The sequence below is a fragment of the Triplophysa dalaica genome, chromosome 18 (assembly GCF_015846415.1).
Source record: "Triplophysa dalaica isolate WHDGS20190420 chromosome 18, ASM1584641v1, whole genome shotgun sequence".
Taxonomy (NCBI): Eukaryota; Metazoa; Chordata; class Actinopteri; order Cypriniformes; family Nemacheilidae; genus Triplophysa; species Triplophysa dalaica.
Genome location: NC_079559.1, coordinates 3993975 through 4012326, shown reverse-complemented (window position 1 = coordinate 4012326; position 18352 = coordinate 3993975). Strand labels below are relative to the sequence as shown.

Here is an 18352-nt window from a genome sequence, read left to right as displayed (position 1 = left end):
ATACAGCGTTTTTTGAACCTTACATCGTGTATACACATTGCATTACATCTAATACAATAGATTAATATTCATTTTAGTGGTGTCAAATGGCCCCTTTAAAGAATTAAATTGAATCAAAAACAAAATCATGCATTTCAACTCTGGCTTGGAAGATTCACATTTTCATCAAAAATGTAAACCAAACACTTTACAATAAGGTTGTTAACATTTGTTAAGGCATTTGCTAAAATTAACTAACAATGAACTACAGTATAAACTGTAGGTTTTTTTACATTTATTAATCTTTCTTAATGTTAGTCAATGGCACCGTAATTGTTAAGGTAGTTGTGAATTAAGTAATGTTAAGATGTACAACTTCAGATATTAAAGATGTAAATGTATGCAAGTATTGTACATTTTTGGTTTACTAATGTATTAACTAATGCTAAAGGCATAGTTCACATAAAAAAGAAAATTCTTTAATAATTTCCTCACTCTCATGTCATTCCAAATCTGTATGACTTTATTTCTTCTGCAGAACACAAAATAAGATATTAGACAAACATTGGTAACCAAACAATCTTGGCCCCCATTGACTTCCATTGTATGGACACAAAACCCCAGTGACATTTCTCGAAAATCTCCTTTTGTGTTTCACAGATGAAAAAAAGTAAAATTCCAATTTTTACAGATATACAGATTTTTTGGGCGGGTGAACTATCCCTTTAACAAAATCAACCTGATTGTAAAGTGTTACCGAAATCTGTCTTCTGCAAACATTTCAGCATTATGATCTTTATGATATCATTAATGGGAAGATGCGAGACTTTAATGAACAACATGTTTTATTTCAGGAGAGTGGACCAGTGGACTGAACGGGAACGTCCCGGTGTGATGGTGTGGATCCAGATCCAGTCTCATACAGGATGGCCAGATGAAATTTTGATGAGCGACGGCGTTCTGATGAAATATTCTGTTTGCCTTCCTGGGACACCCGCTTTTATTCGGAGCCCCTAGGGTGTGGATCTGGGCAGCGGAGATATTTATGCCCGCGGTGCTCACTTCTACAGAACCCTAACAACCCTAATACAATTTCAAAAGATCAGCTTGCAAATGAAAATTTGGCAGAGGATATTTTCTTGTTTTTCTGATAACCTTTTAAAAATGCTGCATAAACGCAGCTTCCTAGATTTACACATTGTGTCTTTTCATTCCTTTATGTGCTGTTTTTACTGTGTACACAATAATTAAGGTTTATGGCATTCCCAGGTGCGCTAACTGCTGTAATCAGGACCTAAAAAAGCTGCACTGAAGAAAAAATGAATAGAGGCCTTCATCTGTGAAGTGACAGAACAGCGAGACATTCCTTACGTTTAGTTTTTTCCTAACAAGCAACCACAACAATCTGTCGTTTGAAGACACCATTTCATCTCCTGTTATAATGAGGTTACACTATAAGCTTTACACAATTAACTCTGTTTCTCATAGAGAGGCTGCTGGCACGCTTTCATTTGGCGTCTGGGATGCGTGATTGAAGCCTAACAGGATATATGGAGTAATGAGACAAAGTGATTATGACATGGTACTGTATGATGTAATTCAGAAGAAACATGAATGTGCCGCGATGCCTTTACTTGGTTATGCCGAGTGGTTATTTAAAGACACGAAGCACGCAAAGAAGTTGTCATTGTTTGCTCACGCTTTCATCAAAAGATGAAAAATTATTTTAATGAACCTTCACCCAGCATTTTTTACAGCGGTGGTTCATAGTGACCATGTGGGTTGAACTATAGAAAGGAAAGAAAAAATTGATATGCATTAAATAAAAAAAAAATTTCAATCATCAAATTTTATCAATTGTCAATATTAATCAATCATGTAAACGGGTGTATGAGTTTTCAAAGCTATTTCTCTAAGCAAAAAAATAAGAAAATAAAGATTATCATTTGGCCCATCAGCTACTGCTGCATAATAGAAAACAATGACATACAATATGCAATACGATAATGCTATAAGTTTGTGAAATAAAGTGCAACTATTAAATGCATTTTTTTATTATATAACCATATCGCATTCTTTCGGATCGAAACATGGACATTTACATTTACGTCTCTGCTATCTGGCATTGACCTAAAACTTTGACTATGCATAACTTTTGAAGTTTAAACATCATTCAGTAATTGCAAACAATTGTTTAATGAAATTCTGCAATTTACGTTTGCCATAATATGATGATTTCGATATATACAAACTGTAAAGAAAAGACTCTGGCATCTGGGGCTGGGGCAGTTTTTCCTGTAAAATTACTTGTTTTCCCTTTTTTATTTTTTACATTTGTGTATGTTTTTACTTTGTTCAAAAATGCATAAAATATATGTGAAATATGGTAAAATTTCATAAAATTACAGTGTTTTGGACATTATGCGGGAAAAATCTGTAAAAAAACAGTAAAATTCTGTAAAATTATTTTTTGTACAGTGTACCCTCAGCAAGAGCTTTAAAGGCATTTGAGGTTTGGAGACGCTCCAATCCCACTGTAGTTGTGTTCTGGCTTTGTAAATTGCTAATCGCGTTAGACACATTCTGAGTGTCGTAGGGTGGGGGGATAGGAGTTTCCGATTTTCATCCATCATAAAAAGTGATGGCTGGGCTCAGGGTAAAAGGCACGGGTTAATTTAATCATACACGCAGCCGAGAGAGTGCATCATTAGTCATATAATACCCACTTTTGAGCAGCAAGAAAACATACTCCGTTGGAAACACAGGTTAGCAGGATCAATGCATGTAAACAGACAAGCGTGCAGCCGCAAACTCGCATGAGGATGTTTAGGCTGGTTCCTCTGGTTCTTTGACTCGGGATTTGGCTTCATTCAATTTTCACGTTCAATACATCTACACGCTGGCTTTGTAGGTGCCTTTTGAATATCAGATGGAAATGTCAATAGGTTGGGTGAAAATCTTGAAATATCAAATTTATCTCAAAGCTTTCTTCTGTAGCTTTGATGCAAAATGCATTCGCATATTGTATTTTCTTTTCAAAGTCTTGCCTGGGCTCTGAATTCACGGTGCACTTTTTATCACATTTCAATTTGACTTCAGCTTCTCATTGCCTTTAAACCTCTGTAACGTAATGAAATATTCAACATTGAATAAATTATTGCATATATGCAGGTAATGTACATATATATACTGATCTGGACTGCAAAATACATCTTCGATCAGTATAATACGTTAATACTAGTGGTGGGCCGTTAACGGCGTTAACGCCGTTAACGCAGTGAGACTATTATCGCGCGTTAAAAAAAATGTCGCCGTTAATCTATTCTCAAAGTTGGGTTGTGAGCTGGGTCTATACTACGCAAGCTATGATGACTTTCACCTTGATATTTTAGCGCGGATGTATACCAGCTTAACTGCACTGTACGGGGCGAGAACGAGATTTTTCAACTCGCGTGATTCGCGTCATTCGCGGAAGCAGAAGCCGCCTCATCATCTCATAACCAGGGCTTCATTCGCGCGATTCGCGCAGCAAGTAGGTCTATTGGCTCTTTTCATTAACATATAAATCACTCGCGCTTGAGGCGCCATTCGCGTTTGGTCTGAACACAACATAACGTTACTGTGAAATTACCGCATCAAACGTGACGTGCTAACATGGATGCAGCTATGAAGCCGCCGGGTTTGCTTCAGGGAATATTCATTTTTAAGAAGCTTCCCAATAGGAACATCGACAAGACTAACGTTGTTTGCACCTTGTGCAATGCGGAATTGGTTTAAAAGAAACACTTTCTCTCAACAGGTAGTGGTCTAGCTTTAGTTGAAACCAGTAACTTTGTATTGAGATCTAATGTATTATGGCTCCTGTATGACATATCGCTTGTTGCTCCCTCACTCTTTGTAAATCGCTTTGGATAAAAGCGTCTGCTAAATGACTAAATGTAAATGTACTGTAGGAGCTCTTCCAGTCTCAAGTACCACCTAAACGGAAATCATCCGTTAGCTAATGCGGAAGTAAACGCAAGTTCATTTTATTGAACATAATTTAATTTTCATCACCAATTATCATAGTAGAACAGCTTTCTCAAGCAGTTTGTGATGCATTTTGGAAACAGGAGATGAGCCCCTGGTGTAATGCGCCATCTGGCTTGAGAAACCCGTTCTCAAAGACTTACTTTTAGTCATTAATTGGGTAGCACACATATTCTGAATGCCTTCGGCAGAATTCAAATGAGCCATTTTAATCTAGATTAATCTAGATTAATTTTGGAATTAATCTAGATTAATCTAGATTAAAAAAATTAATCTATGCCCACCACTAGTTAATACGTTCTTGCTGGCGCATTGCTTGTTTGATCCTGGTTCAGCTGGTGGATATTATGCACATATTACCCCGAATGCTGATCTGTATAGCGGGAATATAAACTGCTAATATTGAAACACTTTCCTTTGATGTTACAAAAAGAAACGTATATCTATGAATTAAATGCATGTACAGCTGACAAACACAGATATACCGCAGGGCTTTGAAGAGAGCGCCATCTGAATATCCGCACTGCCAATAACCCACAGCACATTTGTGTGTGTTTAATAATATATCTTTGCATATGTTACAGCGCCGAGCATGCAGAGAAAGAGGAAGCGAACCCGAGTTTGCGCCCTGGCTAATGTAACCTAAGCAGAAGACGATCCTGGGCCAAGGACTTTGATGGTCAGCACTGATGGTGTTTTAGAAGCAAACCCAAGGAGCCCCCGTGGGAATACAGTAAGAGCAGCTCTGCCTGGACCTGGGCATTTATAATACATTCTCCGTTCTGCTTCACACTGTACCAGTGTATCGCTGGCATAATCTCGCTGAAACTAGGGCGGGTATTATATCACACCAAAGGAACTGCAGACAAAGGCAAAACTGTAGATCGCACATGTGCCCACGCGACGCAGTGTGGTGAGAATTGTGGTCAAATAAACCAATGATGGGATTATATAGGATGTCTTTGTAGTTTGCTTGTGAACTGTTTTAGAACTTGAGAAAGTAGCTCTAATTGAGTATGAATGATTCCTCTCACTTTGGCTTGAATCCATCATGTCTGATTGCAGCAAAAAAACTTTAGTACTAAGACTAAGTAATTTATTTTAGGGCTGGAGTGGGAGCAAAAGCGGCCCAGGACTTCTTTGCCAAGCGACCTATCAGCTTGTCTGTACGCAATTGTGTTTCCGGGTTTTCCCGCTCCTTCGTGATCGCATTACGTGGGGTTCCCCCTTATTCTGGCCCCTTATTGGTACTCTGGTATTCACGAGTACCAATCCAGGCCTGGTTACTATCACTCATACCAAGGTTTATAGACCAACTGAAGTTCCTTAAATTGTGAAGCTTTGTTCCATGAGGGGTTCCATTTCCACTAAAATCGGAAGTTAGGGCAGGGCAGTGGCTCCTCCCCCTTTAAAAAATTACCAGTAGCGTTTAATTGACTTTCATCTTTGAACTTCATATGAAGCTGAAGTGCAGAATGATGTCATAAAAATCATTGATCTGTATTGGTGGTTTTTTGAATGCCCACATCTTCTAAATGCACATTGTCTATGTTTGTCAATAAAATTATTGTTAAGTTATAAACTTCAGCTTTTAGGGCCCTATCGTAATTTTGCTTGTTTCAGCCTGACGCAGTTATCATTTCACATTCTGCGCCACGTTGTTTAAATAGCAAATGCACTTGCACTCTTTTGTGCAACCATGGGAGTGCTGGTCTTAAAACAAGGTGTGATCAGGTGCACGGCTGGTGCGTTCCTATTTAGAGGCAGCTGAAATAGACTGCCCTATTGACCAAATGAAACCTTCTCTTAAGTTACTGCATTAGTGGTCTGCGCCTAACCGATAGCACAGGTACATCTGTAAGATGTCTGCTAAAGATCTGGAGATCTGGAAAACATGAGCAGTGTAAAAACATCTGCTAAACATCATCAAGAGCTGTTGTACATCCATTGTAAATCGTACACATCTTACAGACATCTTCTAGAGGTCTATATGACATCTGACAGCAGACGTCTCAGAGACGTAGGGCAGACGAGCAAACAGCATCTGCCAGATGTCTTGCAGATGAAAATGCAGTTATCAATTAGATGTCTGCCACATGTACGTGTGCTATCAGGGTATAGGCGGTCGCACTCTGCTTATTATACACACAGGACGTGCAGCAGCACACAAACATTTTATATTACATTTTTATAACTGAATATGAATTCAAGGATTAAAATGTAAAGGATCATTATTGTGTGCATTAATATAAATATCTGGTGTGTCCCTTGGATGGTCTTCTCGTGCCATACTCTGCCATGAAAATATCAAATCCGCCATGGTGCAAGCGCATCTGGCTTTTAAAGGGAATGGGAGATGAGACTCTTATTGGTTTATTACACGTTACGCCCAAAACACACACATGACTCATTACGAGAATAGGTTCAACCCTTTTGGACCATGAGTAAATTATCATGAAAATTTATTTTGAAAGTGAAGTACTCCATTTTTGTGACAAATGTGACAATTTTTCTTAAACAAGACACTTAGTTAACAGAGCTTTTCAAAAATTCAATTGTATGATGTAACCGCCCACTACCTAAGCAAATGCAACACTTTTCTGAACAATGGTTACCACAAATCTTAATAAATATAACAAGCTCCTCTAAATCTCAAAGAGAAATACACATTAAACACTAACAAGTGTTTCTCTTTACTGAAAAACACTTAAAACCGCGTAATAAAAAAAAAACTCAAAATGCAGTCTTACAATATAAATCCTCTTCCTAGTTGTAAGAATCAAATGTAAACACAACACAAATCATTTATGTAGCGCCAACATGAATGGATTAAGTTAAATAAAAAATTTGTGTTGATTTAACTAGTTTCAATTAATCAAATTGGACAGGCAGCAAAGATCCTTTTTTTCAGTGCATGCGTTTTAGACCATGTGCTTAGATCATTAAAATAGGGCCCATAATGTGTTCTAAAACATCAAGGATTTCTCACATTTTTTGCCTGTTGAAAGATTTTACTTTTTTATATGGTGCCCTAGGGATACCCTAGCAACAACCCAGAATCACTTTTGTGTATAGGCAAGCGTTATTCACAACCAAGATAAAATCTACTTTAATAAATATAATCTCAGCAAAATTTCCAACAAAAAAATAACAAAAATATTAATACGTCCTATGTTTTTTTATCCTATGTATATCTGAAACCTTGCAGCAAAGTTGTGATTTATTTATATATTTTATTTTTCAGGGTCTTACTGATTCGTGATACAAATAAGACGGAATAAAGGGAATGTAAGATGAAACCATCTCTGTGCTAAAATGCAACGCTACATACAGGTGCACTTCAAACGCAGCACACGAGCACGCTCAAGGCTCTGTCCAAGGAACTCATGCTTAGCTCTGACAGGGGGCTTCATTGATCTGTTGACACAGCTCTGTTGCCCCCCGAGCCTACTACATGACTGCCCTTGAAGACTTTAAAAACAAAAAAGTTGTGTAAAAAGTCTCCTTACAGTTGTAAATTTGATCTTTTCAAACGCACCTTTAATATGACATATTTAAACTTTTTCATGTAAAAATAATTTCTTGTTGCTTCAAAATAGCTTGAATGTAACTATTTAGTATACACCGATCCTATGAATATGCAACGGTCTTTCTAGTGAAGCTGGTAAAATATAAAAGTTTTGCTGGTTAGGAAAGGTACTCTAAGAGACCTGGTGGGGTCTGTCAGGTGGTTCACGGCACAGTGCACTTTAGACGCCAAGCAGCTGTCAGCGTGTCTGAGTATTGACAGATCCCTGCAGAACAAGACCTCATATCAAATAAAGCTATGCTGATAACATGACCAGTGACTTCTGTGATTTATGGATTCTGACCACCGTGAAGACTCGCAGGCCCACGTGGGGCCGTTGTGTGCATATAGAGCTAATCTACTTTGTTTTGATGTTTGTTTTATGGATGTTTGGATCTTCTGCACAAAGAAAAAAAAGTTGCCAATACGAGCCTCAAACCAGCATAAACCAGCAAGGACTAGCAGAGAAATCCATCAAAAGTCAGAATGTTTTATTTACTATACGTGCTGTTTACTGTGTGTTTAATATTTTCCTCACAGCACATTTGGACCTTGAAACTGAATAAGACGGCCCGACAGCTAATGCCTAAATCTAAACTGTCATCTGAAGTTCTCTGATGGTGAGACGCGCCCTCTCACACTATCTCCTGACGTTACACCTTAAATATAAGTCTCAGTGCCCTTCACAAAGCACAAAACACCACGAAGAATCAAGAGATGCCATCACATCTATCTTTCATCTACCTGATGTCTGGAGATTTCACTTCTTCCTGGAAACGCCGTTGTGACAGACTGACGTTTTCCTAATGGGACCGATGAAGGAGGTGAACAAGGGTCAGTGTGAATAAATGATGGCGCCTGCATCACACATACATCCAACAGTTCTGTCTGTCAGTGATCGTGAGGCTAAAGCGGACTGCTGATGTTTTACCCATCAGACCCCTCACACAGATGCATGTCAAGCCTTATGTTACATACTAAAGTGTTGATGCTAACTTTCTCTTTCTCTCTTACTTTACTTTTACTGTACATGCGGTGAATAATAGTTATTATATATCATATGCAAATATCCAAAATCGCCAACAGTACATTACACTGGGTATCATATCCAGTAAAGGTCCAGTCTATGAAAGTTTGTGGCCTCTAGTGGTGAGGTTGCGAGTTGCAACCAACGGCTCACTCCCCTCGCTTTCAAAGCACTTTGGTTGCTGACACAGAACTAAGATGTCGTCACATTTTTATTTTTTGTTGAAGGACATGTTTACAAAACACGCTATGTAGAGCAGTTTGTCCGTTTAGGGCTACTGTAGAAACAACATGGCGAATTCCGTGCAAGGGGACCCGCAGTGTATGTAGATAGAAATAGCTCATTCGAAGTTATAAAAACATAACGCTTCATTATGTAAGGTCTTTATACACCTCTGAAGACATAGTTATGTATATTATATTACAATGGATTTTCAAAAAATGACACATTGGACCTTTAATTTGGAAAATAAAAAAAACACTGGATGTGCACTTTAGTTATTTCATTTGACATCACAAGCACTTACTTTTAATGCAAGATGACTATGGCACAATTCAAGCGTGGGTGTGTATCTGTAAGTGACCGAAGATTCTTTACAAAACACCACTTCATGTAAGATTCATGTAAGACTTCACGATAGAGTTTCTTCCCACACGTTGGTGATAAAGACATCATGATCCTGATGTTGTCCTCATCGCACCTCTGTTGCTCTCTACATCTCACCTTCCTTCCACAGCTTCTGTCTCTTTGCCAACGTAGGCCCAAGGACATCTCGGAGACCTCGAGTTAGGCTTACACACAGCCATTTTACTTCTGGTCGACCTTGATCTTTAATGGCCTATCAGTTTCTTTGTATAATAAAGAAACAGTTTCCCGAAAATGAAAATCCTGTTATTTACTAACCCTCATGTCATTCCAAACCTGTACAGACTTACTTTATCCATATAACGAAAGTGAATAAGAATAACTGGATAAGTCCAATTCGTGAAAAAAAGGTTTAAAATTGGTTTTAGATACTGAATAAAAGTATTCATTTAAAAGATTTGACTCAAATTAATAGTTTGTTTGCAAATCAGACATCAAGTTTAGTCAGTTTATAAAGCTATAGTCTAAAGCAATGTTTTGGCTAATTATGATTTTAGGGTAAATGAATGATTATATTAATAAAACTACTTCCACTCAGATTGTACATTTCTTGTGTTTTCTCACATTTTGTATGTGCTGTATTAACCCAGCCAGCATTTTACTATTGTTTGTGAGCTTCTTTTTCATCCATCCATCCATTTTCTACCGCTTATCCGAACAACCTCGGGTCACGGGGAGCCTGCGCCTATCTCAGGAGTCATCGGGCATCAAGGCAGGATACACCCTGGATGGAGTGGCTTCTTTTTCAAATCAAAAGAAATAAATATTGCTTCAGAAATGTTTTCCAACGTTGTGAAACATTTTGTGAGAACATTTTGTGCTTGCAGGGAAGTCTGTATGGATTTTAAATCTGCTTTCATGGGAAGATACAGGAAAAATTAAACCGGGACCAGAGTACAAGAAGAGATGCATCCGATCAAGCCTTTGCATAAATTAACATGATTCCTGGGAATTTGGTTTATTTATTTATTTCCTCCCCTACCAGGTTTAATTAAGGTTCAAGCAGTGTCTTTGGGATATTTGTCTGATGGAAAACGAACCCCCCAACCTCCTCCCGCCCCCCGCCGTATCCAAATCCGTTCCATCTTCTGGGACGTCTGTTTGTGAAATGTTTTTACAGTCTTGTCTCTCTCGTCAGACTGCACCAAACCGGGTGGAGGAAGTGTGCATGAAGTCTATCTTCAGAAGAAGAAAAGACGAAGCTTCAGAGAGAAAGTGATTGTTGTACTTGATCTTCTTTGGCATGTGGAGGTCAAACTAAACATCGCATTTTAAGATGGGGTGAACAAGAAGATTTTTCTAGAATGGCATCAAAGCAGCAATAAAACAGAGGAATGTGTTCTCATTGTTTAGCCGGGCTATATTTAGCAGCTTTCCGCAGGAATATTAGTTAGCTGCCGCAGATGCTTCGAAGCCGAACATGTTACCGAAGCTCACGTAACTTATTCTGCCAAACAAGACGCAAAACACAGAGGTAAATAAGGAAATTAACAGCGTCCCTTAATTGCTTTGAACACGTAACACTTCATCTTCCTCAATTAAGATTCTTGGCTCATGTGCTTATAGGCCGTTTAGTGTAATCAGCAATGATTATCAGTGAATGTCTGATGGCGGTGGAAATGGGTTATGATGGAGAAAACATCACCGGCCGGCTGTTGCCGGGTCTGATCCGATTACTCCGTCCGACACCCCCCGCCAACCTCGTGGACTCCATCTAGACGAGAACGCACAGGGCAGGCCATCAGGGAGGCTGTGCCATTTTTATTATTCAAATTCTGCTGAAACGCTTCCCAATATTGTGGAATGAATAAAATATCCCCCAACGTTTTTCCGCTGGGTATTAGCTTAACATTTCCACTTCACCAGTTGTCTCATTATGAAACAGTGAAACATCAGTCAGCCTCTGATAGGCCGCTTTCCGCATGTCCATTTGTCTACTTAACCCGTCCTGTACCCTGTCGCCGTTAAAACAATTTCCTCCCTGACATACCAGAATAAGTATTGATTGAGGGATTACATTACCGGAGGTTCGGGCCGTGCATTGATCCCCTCGGCGGTGGACGTTTTTGTAATGTCTGTGTTTGCCAACAGATTACTTCAATGTAAAGAACAACTGGTTTGAAATATAGCAGATGTAAAGATGTAAAGAAAGAAAAGAGTTTGTGTATGCATACAAGCAAGACATTCATGAGTAACAAAACGCAGTGTTGTGCAACATTACCTTGCTGGTATTTCGATATTAGAGATGGCGTAGAAGTACTTGAGCAGGTTATCTTTTTGCACATACGTTCCTCCGAGCGCTGGTCTCTGCAGCCGAAGACGCAGGTTTGTGAAGGTGAAAAAGTCCCGAAGACCTTTCATACTCTCCATGCGCGTGTACAAGTTGTCCATGTTTTGTAATTTGGCCCCCGCGAATATGGCAAAGCGTTCCCGGACCTCGAAGCGCACGTTCTTTTCATTCTTAGAACCGACCCAACGAGAGTATTGCTCGGTACACATTACCCTGGTCACGTTGGTGGCCGTCAAATCCTGAACCCTTTTGGGCAACATCCCGAAGGCGTCCATGCAGTCGTCGGCGTAGTACTGAAAGGGCTGCCAGGTTCGCCCGTAATTCAGGGACTTATCCAGCACCATTATTGTGGGCCGCCCGTATTCAAAGGTTATCTGGATGTCATCGGTTAACTCGAGGCTTTTGTTCCATGATAAGGAGATGTTGGCAAGAAGAGGCTCCGGAAACCGACTCCATGTCACCGTCTGCCAGTATGTGATGAGTCCAGTTCGTTCCCGGTCCTGCATCAGTTCTGGAGGATGGGCGAGTTCTTTGGTGGCGGCATCGCATTCATCACTACACAGGTATGGGTTTTCCTGATGGGGAAGAAGACAAAAAACAGATAAATGAAACATGATGTAGAGTGTCATACAGTCTGTGCTTTGAAGTCGTCTTAACCAGTCTAAACTGGATTGATGTTCTAGCAGGTTTCTGCTTAAAACCAGAGCAGCTAAAAAAGGGTACCTGTTGACTGACGTCATAAAACTTTTTATCGATGGTTTCAGTGGCAGCAGCATAAACAAACGTTATGTGGCCCAATAACTTTTAATTACAGTAGTTTTATTGTCATTTAATACAGTTTATATACAAAAAATGATATTATTTATAATTAAATAGACAATCATAATATCGGTAGGAGAATTTACTTTATTTACTACCTTATCTCTGATTGGTCAGCTGCAAAATTGTGCCGTTTTTCGGAATAATCCATTTTTTGTTTAGTTTATGTTTTTAAATATTTTGTTATATTAAATTATATTTCAAATAATAATAAATAACATTTTTAATACTTTAATATTAAGGCTGATGTTTTATTTGAAGTCAATTATTAGCTATATATATACTATAATAGCCTTGCCAACAAACTGTGCTCCTGTTTCACTAATAGTAATAATACAATTATTTTAATTATGTCGATATTTTACTTCAGTTTTATTTAATTATTTTTAGTTAGTAGCTGTGCAATAAATGAGATCGTGTACAGTCAGCTGACTGTCCACAAAATAAACTCAGATACAACATCATCTAAATCCAAACAGGGGTTCATATGTCATAATGTACATATTTCCTTACTTCTGAGCTTTTTGTCACTTTTTATAGATAGTCACGGTAGAGATGAGCAGAACATATGTTTCTCCGACAATCGTGTGTGAATATAATTCCTATGACAGAGACGCCTCTGTATTTAAAGGTTTTAATGTTCCAATGACTTCTGATAATTTCAGCCTATAAACCTTTGCTCTAGTGACACACCAGGTGTACGGATTAGCTCGCCGGTTACCATCTGGTCACCCTTGAACCTTTAATTCCCTTGTAAGTAAGCAACAGCCATCCTGGACAACACGCATTTGAGGAAAGCTGCCCACGCTGCAGCCTTACAACTGACGGCTCAATCTCCACCGATAGTTATTGTTTTACATCCCGCTCACTTCAAAGTTTCCCTGGCCAAGTGTTTTCATGCTCCATTAGCTTCCATTAAGAAATAATTGAGGCTACCTGCCCCAACCATCTGGAGCACCATTACGCTCGGATCCAACACCTTAACCCAACTCATTCCTCTGCCTCAATCCTGCCATCTTTCCCTGCAACGCAAATCCAGTCCAACTGCTGCACCAGGTGGCTCTAAAGACTAAACCTCCAGCTTTCCTCCATGGTAGCGTCACTATAAAGAGGAGCGTAAACCTAAATGAAATGTTTGTGCACTTGTTTTGTGCAGATACCTTTACTCGAAGCAACTTACTATAAAGTAAATGCATGCTTTTTTCAGTATGTGTACTTGCTGGGGTTCGAACCCATGACCCAATGCTCAATAAACAGACTGTTTGGACACCATTGGTCTTTCATAAACTCTGCAGACATCTGTGGCGATGCTGGCTATTACATTATACCCCGGACAACCTAATATCATTATATAATATAATAAAAAATTAATATAGCAAGCACCACGAAGGTTGTCAGATGCCCTGGAACAGAGGTGGTAAAATGCATGATTTCCTATAGGACGTGGCACATTTTAGATTTTCCAGTACAATTGTCACTGACTCCTCTGATAACATTAAGCCAATGAATAATCCTCCATCCCATTAGCTTCACACACCTTTCCATGGAAGTTCCCAACCCGCCTTAATGAGTCCGGTCGTATTGCACGCTTCAAATATAGAATGACATGGCCTTGGGAAACACACACTGCAGTAAGCCTGTTTACAGGGGTCGGTTATGTAAAGAGAGGCGGCGTGTTTCTTAAAATAGGATTTTTCTGTTAACCAAAATAGAACTTTGTCATGTTTCGTAAGAGCAGTCATTCACGACAGAAGTGCTTAGTAGCAAAGTAAAATGTCCTGACCGAGGCTAACAAGCACTGAAGATCCGGGGCTGTGATGCTGGAGACTGCACCTCTACCTGGAGAGATGGCCCTCTTTCTTCAGCGCCGTGTTAATTACAATGAAGGCAGGTCCCGCCGGACGTTCAGTCATATAACAGCTGGTGCTGAACAGCTTCAGAGGGAAACACTCGCCTAATTATACCAGCCAGAAAGTGACTTGCACAAGAGCTCCAACTGTCCCGCCGAGTGTCAGAACAAGACTTTAATATGCAAATACATTATGAAACCATTTTAGCCGATTTACTCAACTTAGTAATGTTTGTGCAGTACTTTCTGCTGAGTCTAATGGATTTGGAGTGCTTTTCAAATGCATCTCAGACATGAATTTATAGACAAGCACCAATGAGAAATGCATGGTGTACTGGTGTCATTGATACTGGTTCACTTTCTTACCACTTCGGTACAATTTCAGATTTGATATAAAAAGACTTTGTTCTTGTCATTGAAAAGACTTTGCCTACATAATACTGTATTTAATATTACATTATATAATGCTGTCTTTTATTGTCTATATGTTTTCTGACTGTTTGTCTTGTGATTTTCAGAGTTCTATTTAAGGTTCATCTCAAACCTGTATGACTTTCTTTCTTCTGCAGAACACAAAAGAAGATATTTTGAATAATGCTGGTAACCAAACAACAGCAGTACCCTTTCACTGGCATTGGTTTTGTGTTGGTGACATAGATGTAAATGGGTACCGCCGATTTACCAACCATTTTTTTAAATATCTTCTTTTTTGTTTTTTGTTTGAAAGCCATACAGGTTTGAAACGACAAGAGGTTGAGTAAATTACAGATTTTTCATTTTTAGGGGAACTGTGCCTTTAAGAAAATAGTATGCATATGTTTTGATGTTTTTGAAACAAACACAATACAGTTAAAGGAGTCAAAATGACTACATGAAGACATGCAGATTTGAAGCTCTGAGAACAGAGGCATGATGACAGGCGGGTGGGGATTATTGTGCGTAGACACACAGGAACAGACCCCGTTCCCTTTGGGAATACCGGATGTGAAGGATGCGCTTTGGATTCATGGAAAATTCATGAGAATGGTAAAAAAACTAGCTACAGGATTTCCTGTGACAAACAAATTCAAAAACAACGTGAGCGCATTTTTTTATATTTTTTCAACCTGGGTGTTTGTTGTCCCATGGTGCATTGCAAGAAGGTGCAGTTACTCTATCTTCTAAATTTAGTCTTGGCAGTTAATGTGTTTCTAAAACGGGCCAATAGGATTATTCCTCAAATGCCTCTAAGACTAAAGAGAGAGGTTTCATTCAAATAATATGAGCGAAGGTGGTAAACAACAGTGTTTGCGTCCCGTTTCAAACACAGACTGCGATCAGATGTGTACTGTATGCAGTAATGGGTCACCTTTCTGCTTAGCTAAGCTAAAACCTTCCTTGCCCCCATTCTTAATTCTCCTTTCTCTCCCATTCTCTCTCTCATTAGCTAGAGCAATTCAACGAGAGCTTCGAGCGGTAGCTAACATCATGTGAAAGAGAGAGAGAGTAAAGCGCTGAGTAAAAATGCAGTAGTATCTCCTGTGGGCGCTGAGTGACTGAAATTTCCTCTAAATCTTTAATGAGCCGGAAAGCTTTTCCAAAGAACGTGAAGTTGCCAAATCTAGAGGGCTTACTTGGATCAATTAACTCGACGTGAAGAAAAAACACAGCTGATTGTAAACACAGTTGCAGTCGACTTAACGGAGTCCCACGTTCACTATATCAAATAAATGTTTGCCGTTGGGTTGTCAAGATTAAATGAACGTGTTGTATTGCTGTCTCACAGCACCGTGCCTGCTGTGAAAGTTCACAAAATTATTCATATTCCCTACACCTTGTATGTTTATTAACCACATTTGAATGTGTTACACATTTTGTTTTATTTTTTATAATATTTTATAAGGGAGCCTGCACCACCCGAGCAACTGTCATTGAGATGAATGGAGAGGCTAGGTCAGTGTTAAAGGGATAGTTCACCTAAAAATAGTTCAACCTAAAATCTTTCATCATTTACTCATTCTCATGGCATTCCAAACATGTATAACTTATTTCTTCTCAAGAATACAAATGACGATATTCTGAAGAACGTTGGTAACCAAACTACATTGGCCCACGTTGACTTCCATTATACGGACACAACCTCAGACATTTCTCAAAATATCTTCTTTTGTGTTTCTCAGAAGAAAGAAAGTCATACAGGTTTTGAACAGCATGACTGTGAATATATGTTTATTCTTGGGTGAACAATGCCTTCAACCTGACCTGGATACATTTTTATCCAGTATTTCATGTTATTATACCGTACATGACAGTGTGACATCATTCAAACGCAAATCACTCAAAAGCAATAAACAATACGATACTAAAACTCACACACCAAATATTTTCTGTAAATGACATCTCCCACTACATTCCTTGAGTTTCTGTAAACAAGTGCGCAAAAACCTCTTTTCGACACAAAGTTTTAGCCGTGAAACCTCAGCACCCAAGCACCCAAGCACCACCTGACTACAGGCAGATGAGTAATTCTCACGTGGAGCCAGTTTGATCTTGTGAATGCCAGAAGGTCTCCTCAGTTTAAAAGTGCCTGGCCCATCTTCCCTCCCTCCCCCTCTTTGAAGATCTGAATGCAGAACGGGCTGATCAGTGGGTGAACAGTCAGCTTTTATTGATCTGAGAAGAAAGTGCTGACAGGGAAGGACATGACTACACCCTTCTCCTGAAACTCATATCTAGTTTCTTTTGCTCGCTAAGCCGCCTGAGGTCGACATCTAAATATTCTCTAATCAGTATGCACGAAATATACGCCCTTGTGATGGGTTGTTGTATGAATAGTGATGAAGTGGAGTAGTTCTCAAGCGGTGCATTCTATTACGACTGGAAAAACTTGCTGGGATTTGTTTCCAAATTTTTATATAAAATTGGTCCACTAGTTTTGTTATTTGCGTATATGTGTTTTTGTGTTTATATGCAGTATGTGCGTGCATGTGTGCGTGTATGTGTAAACACAGGTATACTTATTAGAATTACCTTATGTAGTCATACCCACTTAGGAAATAAATTTTTACTTTCTATACAAATAGCTTTCGAATAATGTTTGCGTCAGTATAATTTTGCTAGCGTTAAATTTATATAACCACTGTTATGTAAATATATGAGAGGACTATAGATACTTTTTGTATTTTTAAACGATAGATGCAAAAAATGCCACTTTATGAACTTAACATATGAAATATGCAATGCAACTCTGTCCCCCCTTGAAATTGACTCCCAGGACTCTGTCCCCCGCGTTCCCCCCTTTCCAGCCTGCGTACTGCGTATCATTTAACAACCTAGTCAACCACTATTTGTCATTTGTCATCCCTACAAATATAAAAATACAACAAGGTAACATCATCAATTATACAAACTTCCAGAACCTTTAGACAGAATTTAAGAACTGCTAACTCTTAAATAAAAACACTTTTCCATCATTATTATTCGGCACTGTTTGCTTGTTGAAAACAAATTTGGTGTCTGAATTCAGAATCCCTAAACTACCCGCTAGATTTCAGTGTGCCAGACGCACAGTTTAAGGTGCGAGAATGATGTCATAAGCAATGTCCCCCCCACGGCATCCTGTTTTCTGTCCGCACACACTCTAAATGTGTGAATTAGCACCCTGTCAGACGCATTATTCCGTCTCCGGGCCCCATGCGTGGTGTCAGTCCAGCTGGACAAATCCTTGATCAGATTATTGTGAAATCAAGCTTCTGGCTAAAAGCCCAAAGCATTGGTTGCTTGATTCGTGGATGTAGACTAATTGCTATCCTACTACCTTACAAACATTGCATAATATTTACTCCTGAAAATTGTATTCTATAAAATAAAAAGCATCCTTGTATTAATCCTCTTTCTGTTTCAAAGGGTCACCCAAATATCACATTCCTTGGTCACCAGATGTGTTCCGGAAAGGCGCAGATCGTTTGCGACCTCACGCTTTTTACTAAACCTGAGATGATTTGCATGTATAATCCTCCGGTGACTGATGTCTCATGCAAGGAAGCGAACTACGCTGTGGACAGCTGTGTGTGCACATTTACACATTGGCTTTTTTGTATCTCCGACCAACACGTCACATTGATTTCTATGTAATATGTATATGGACATTTCAGTGTCTCTTGGGGC

General features: G+C 39.1%; 1 protein-coding gene across 1 annotated transcript in view; it reads right to left on the bottom strand.

Moving 5' to 3' along the window:
- Positions 1-18352, bottom strand: part of ntng2a (netrin g2a) — a 51550-nt gene that overhangs the window by 31229 nt on the left and 1969 nt on the right. The window contains exon 3 of the mRNA XM_056773069.1: positions 11470-12113. Within this exon, the coding sequence (XP_056629047.1) occupies positions 11470-12113 (644 nt within the window). The remainder of the gene's footprint in view (positions 1-11469; positions 12114-18352) is intronic.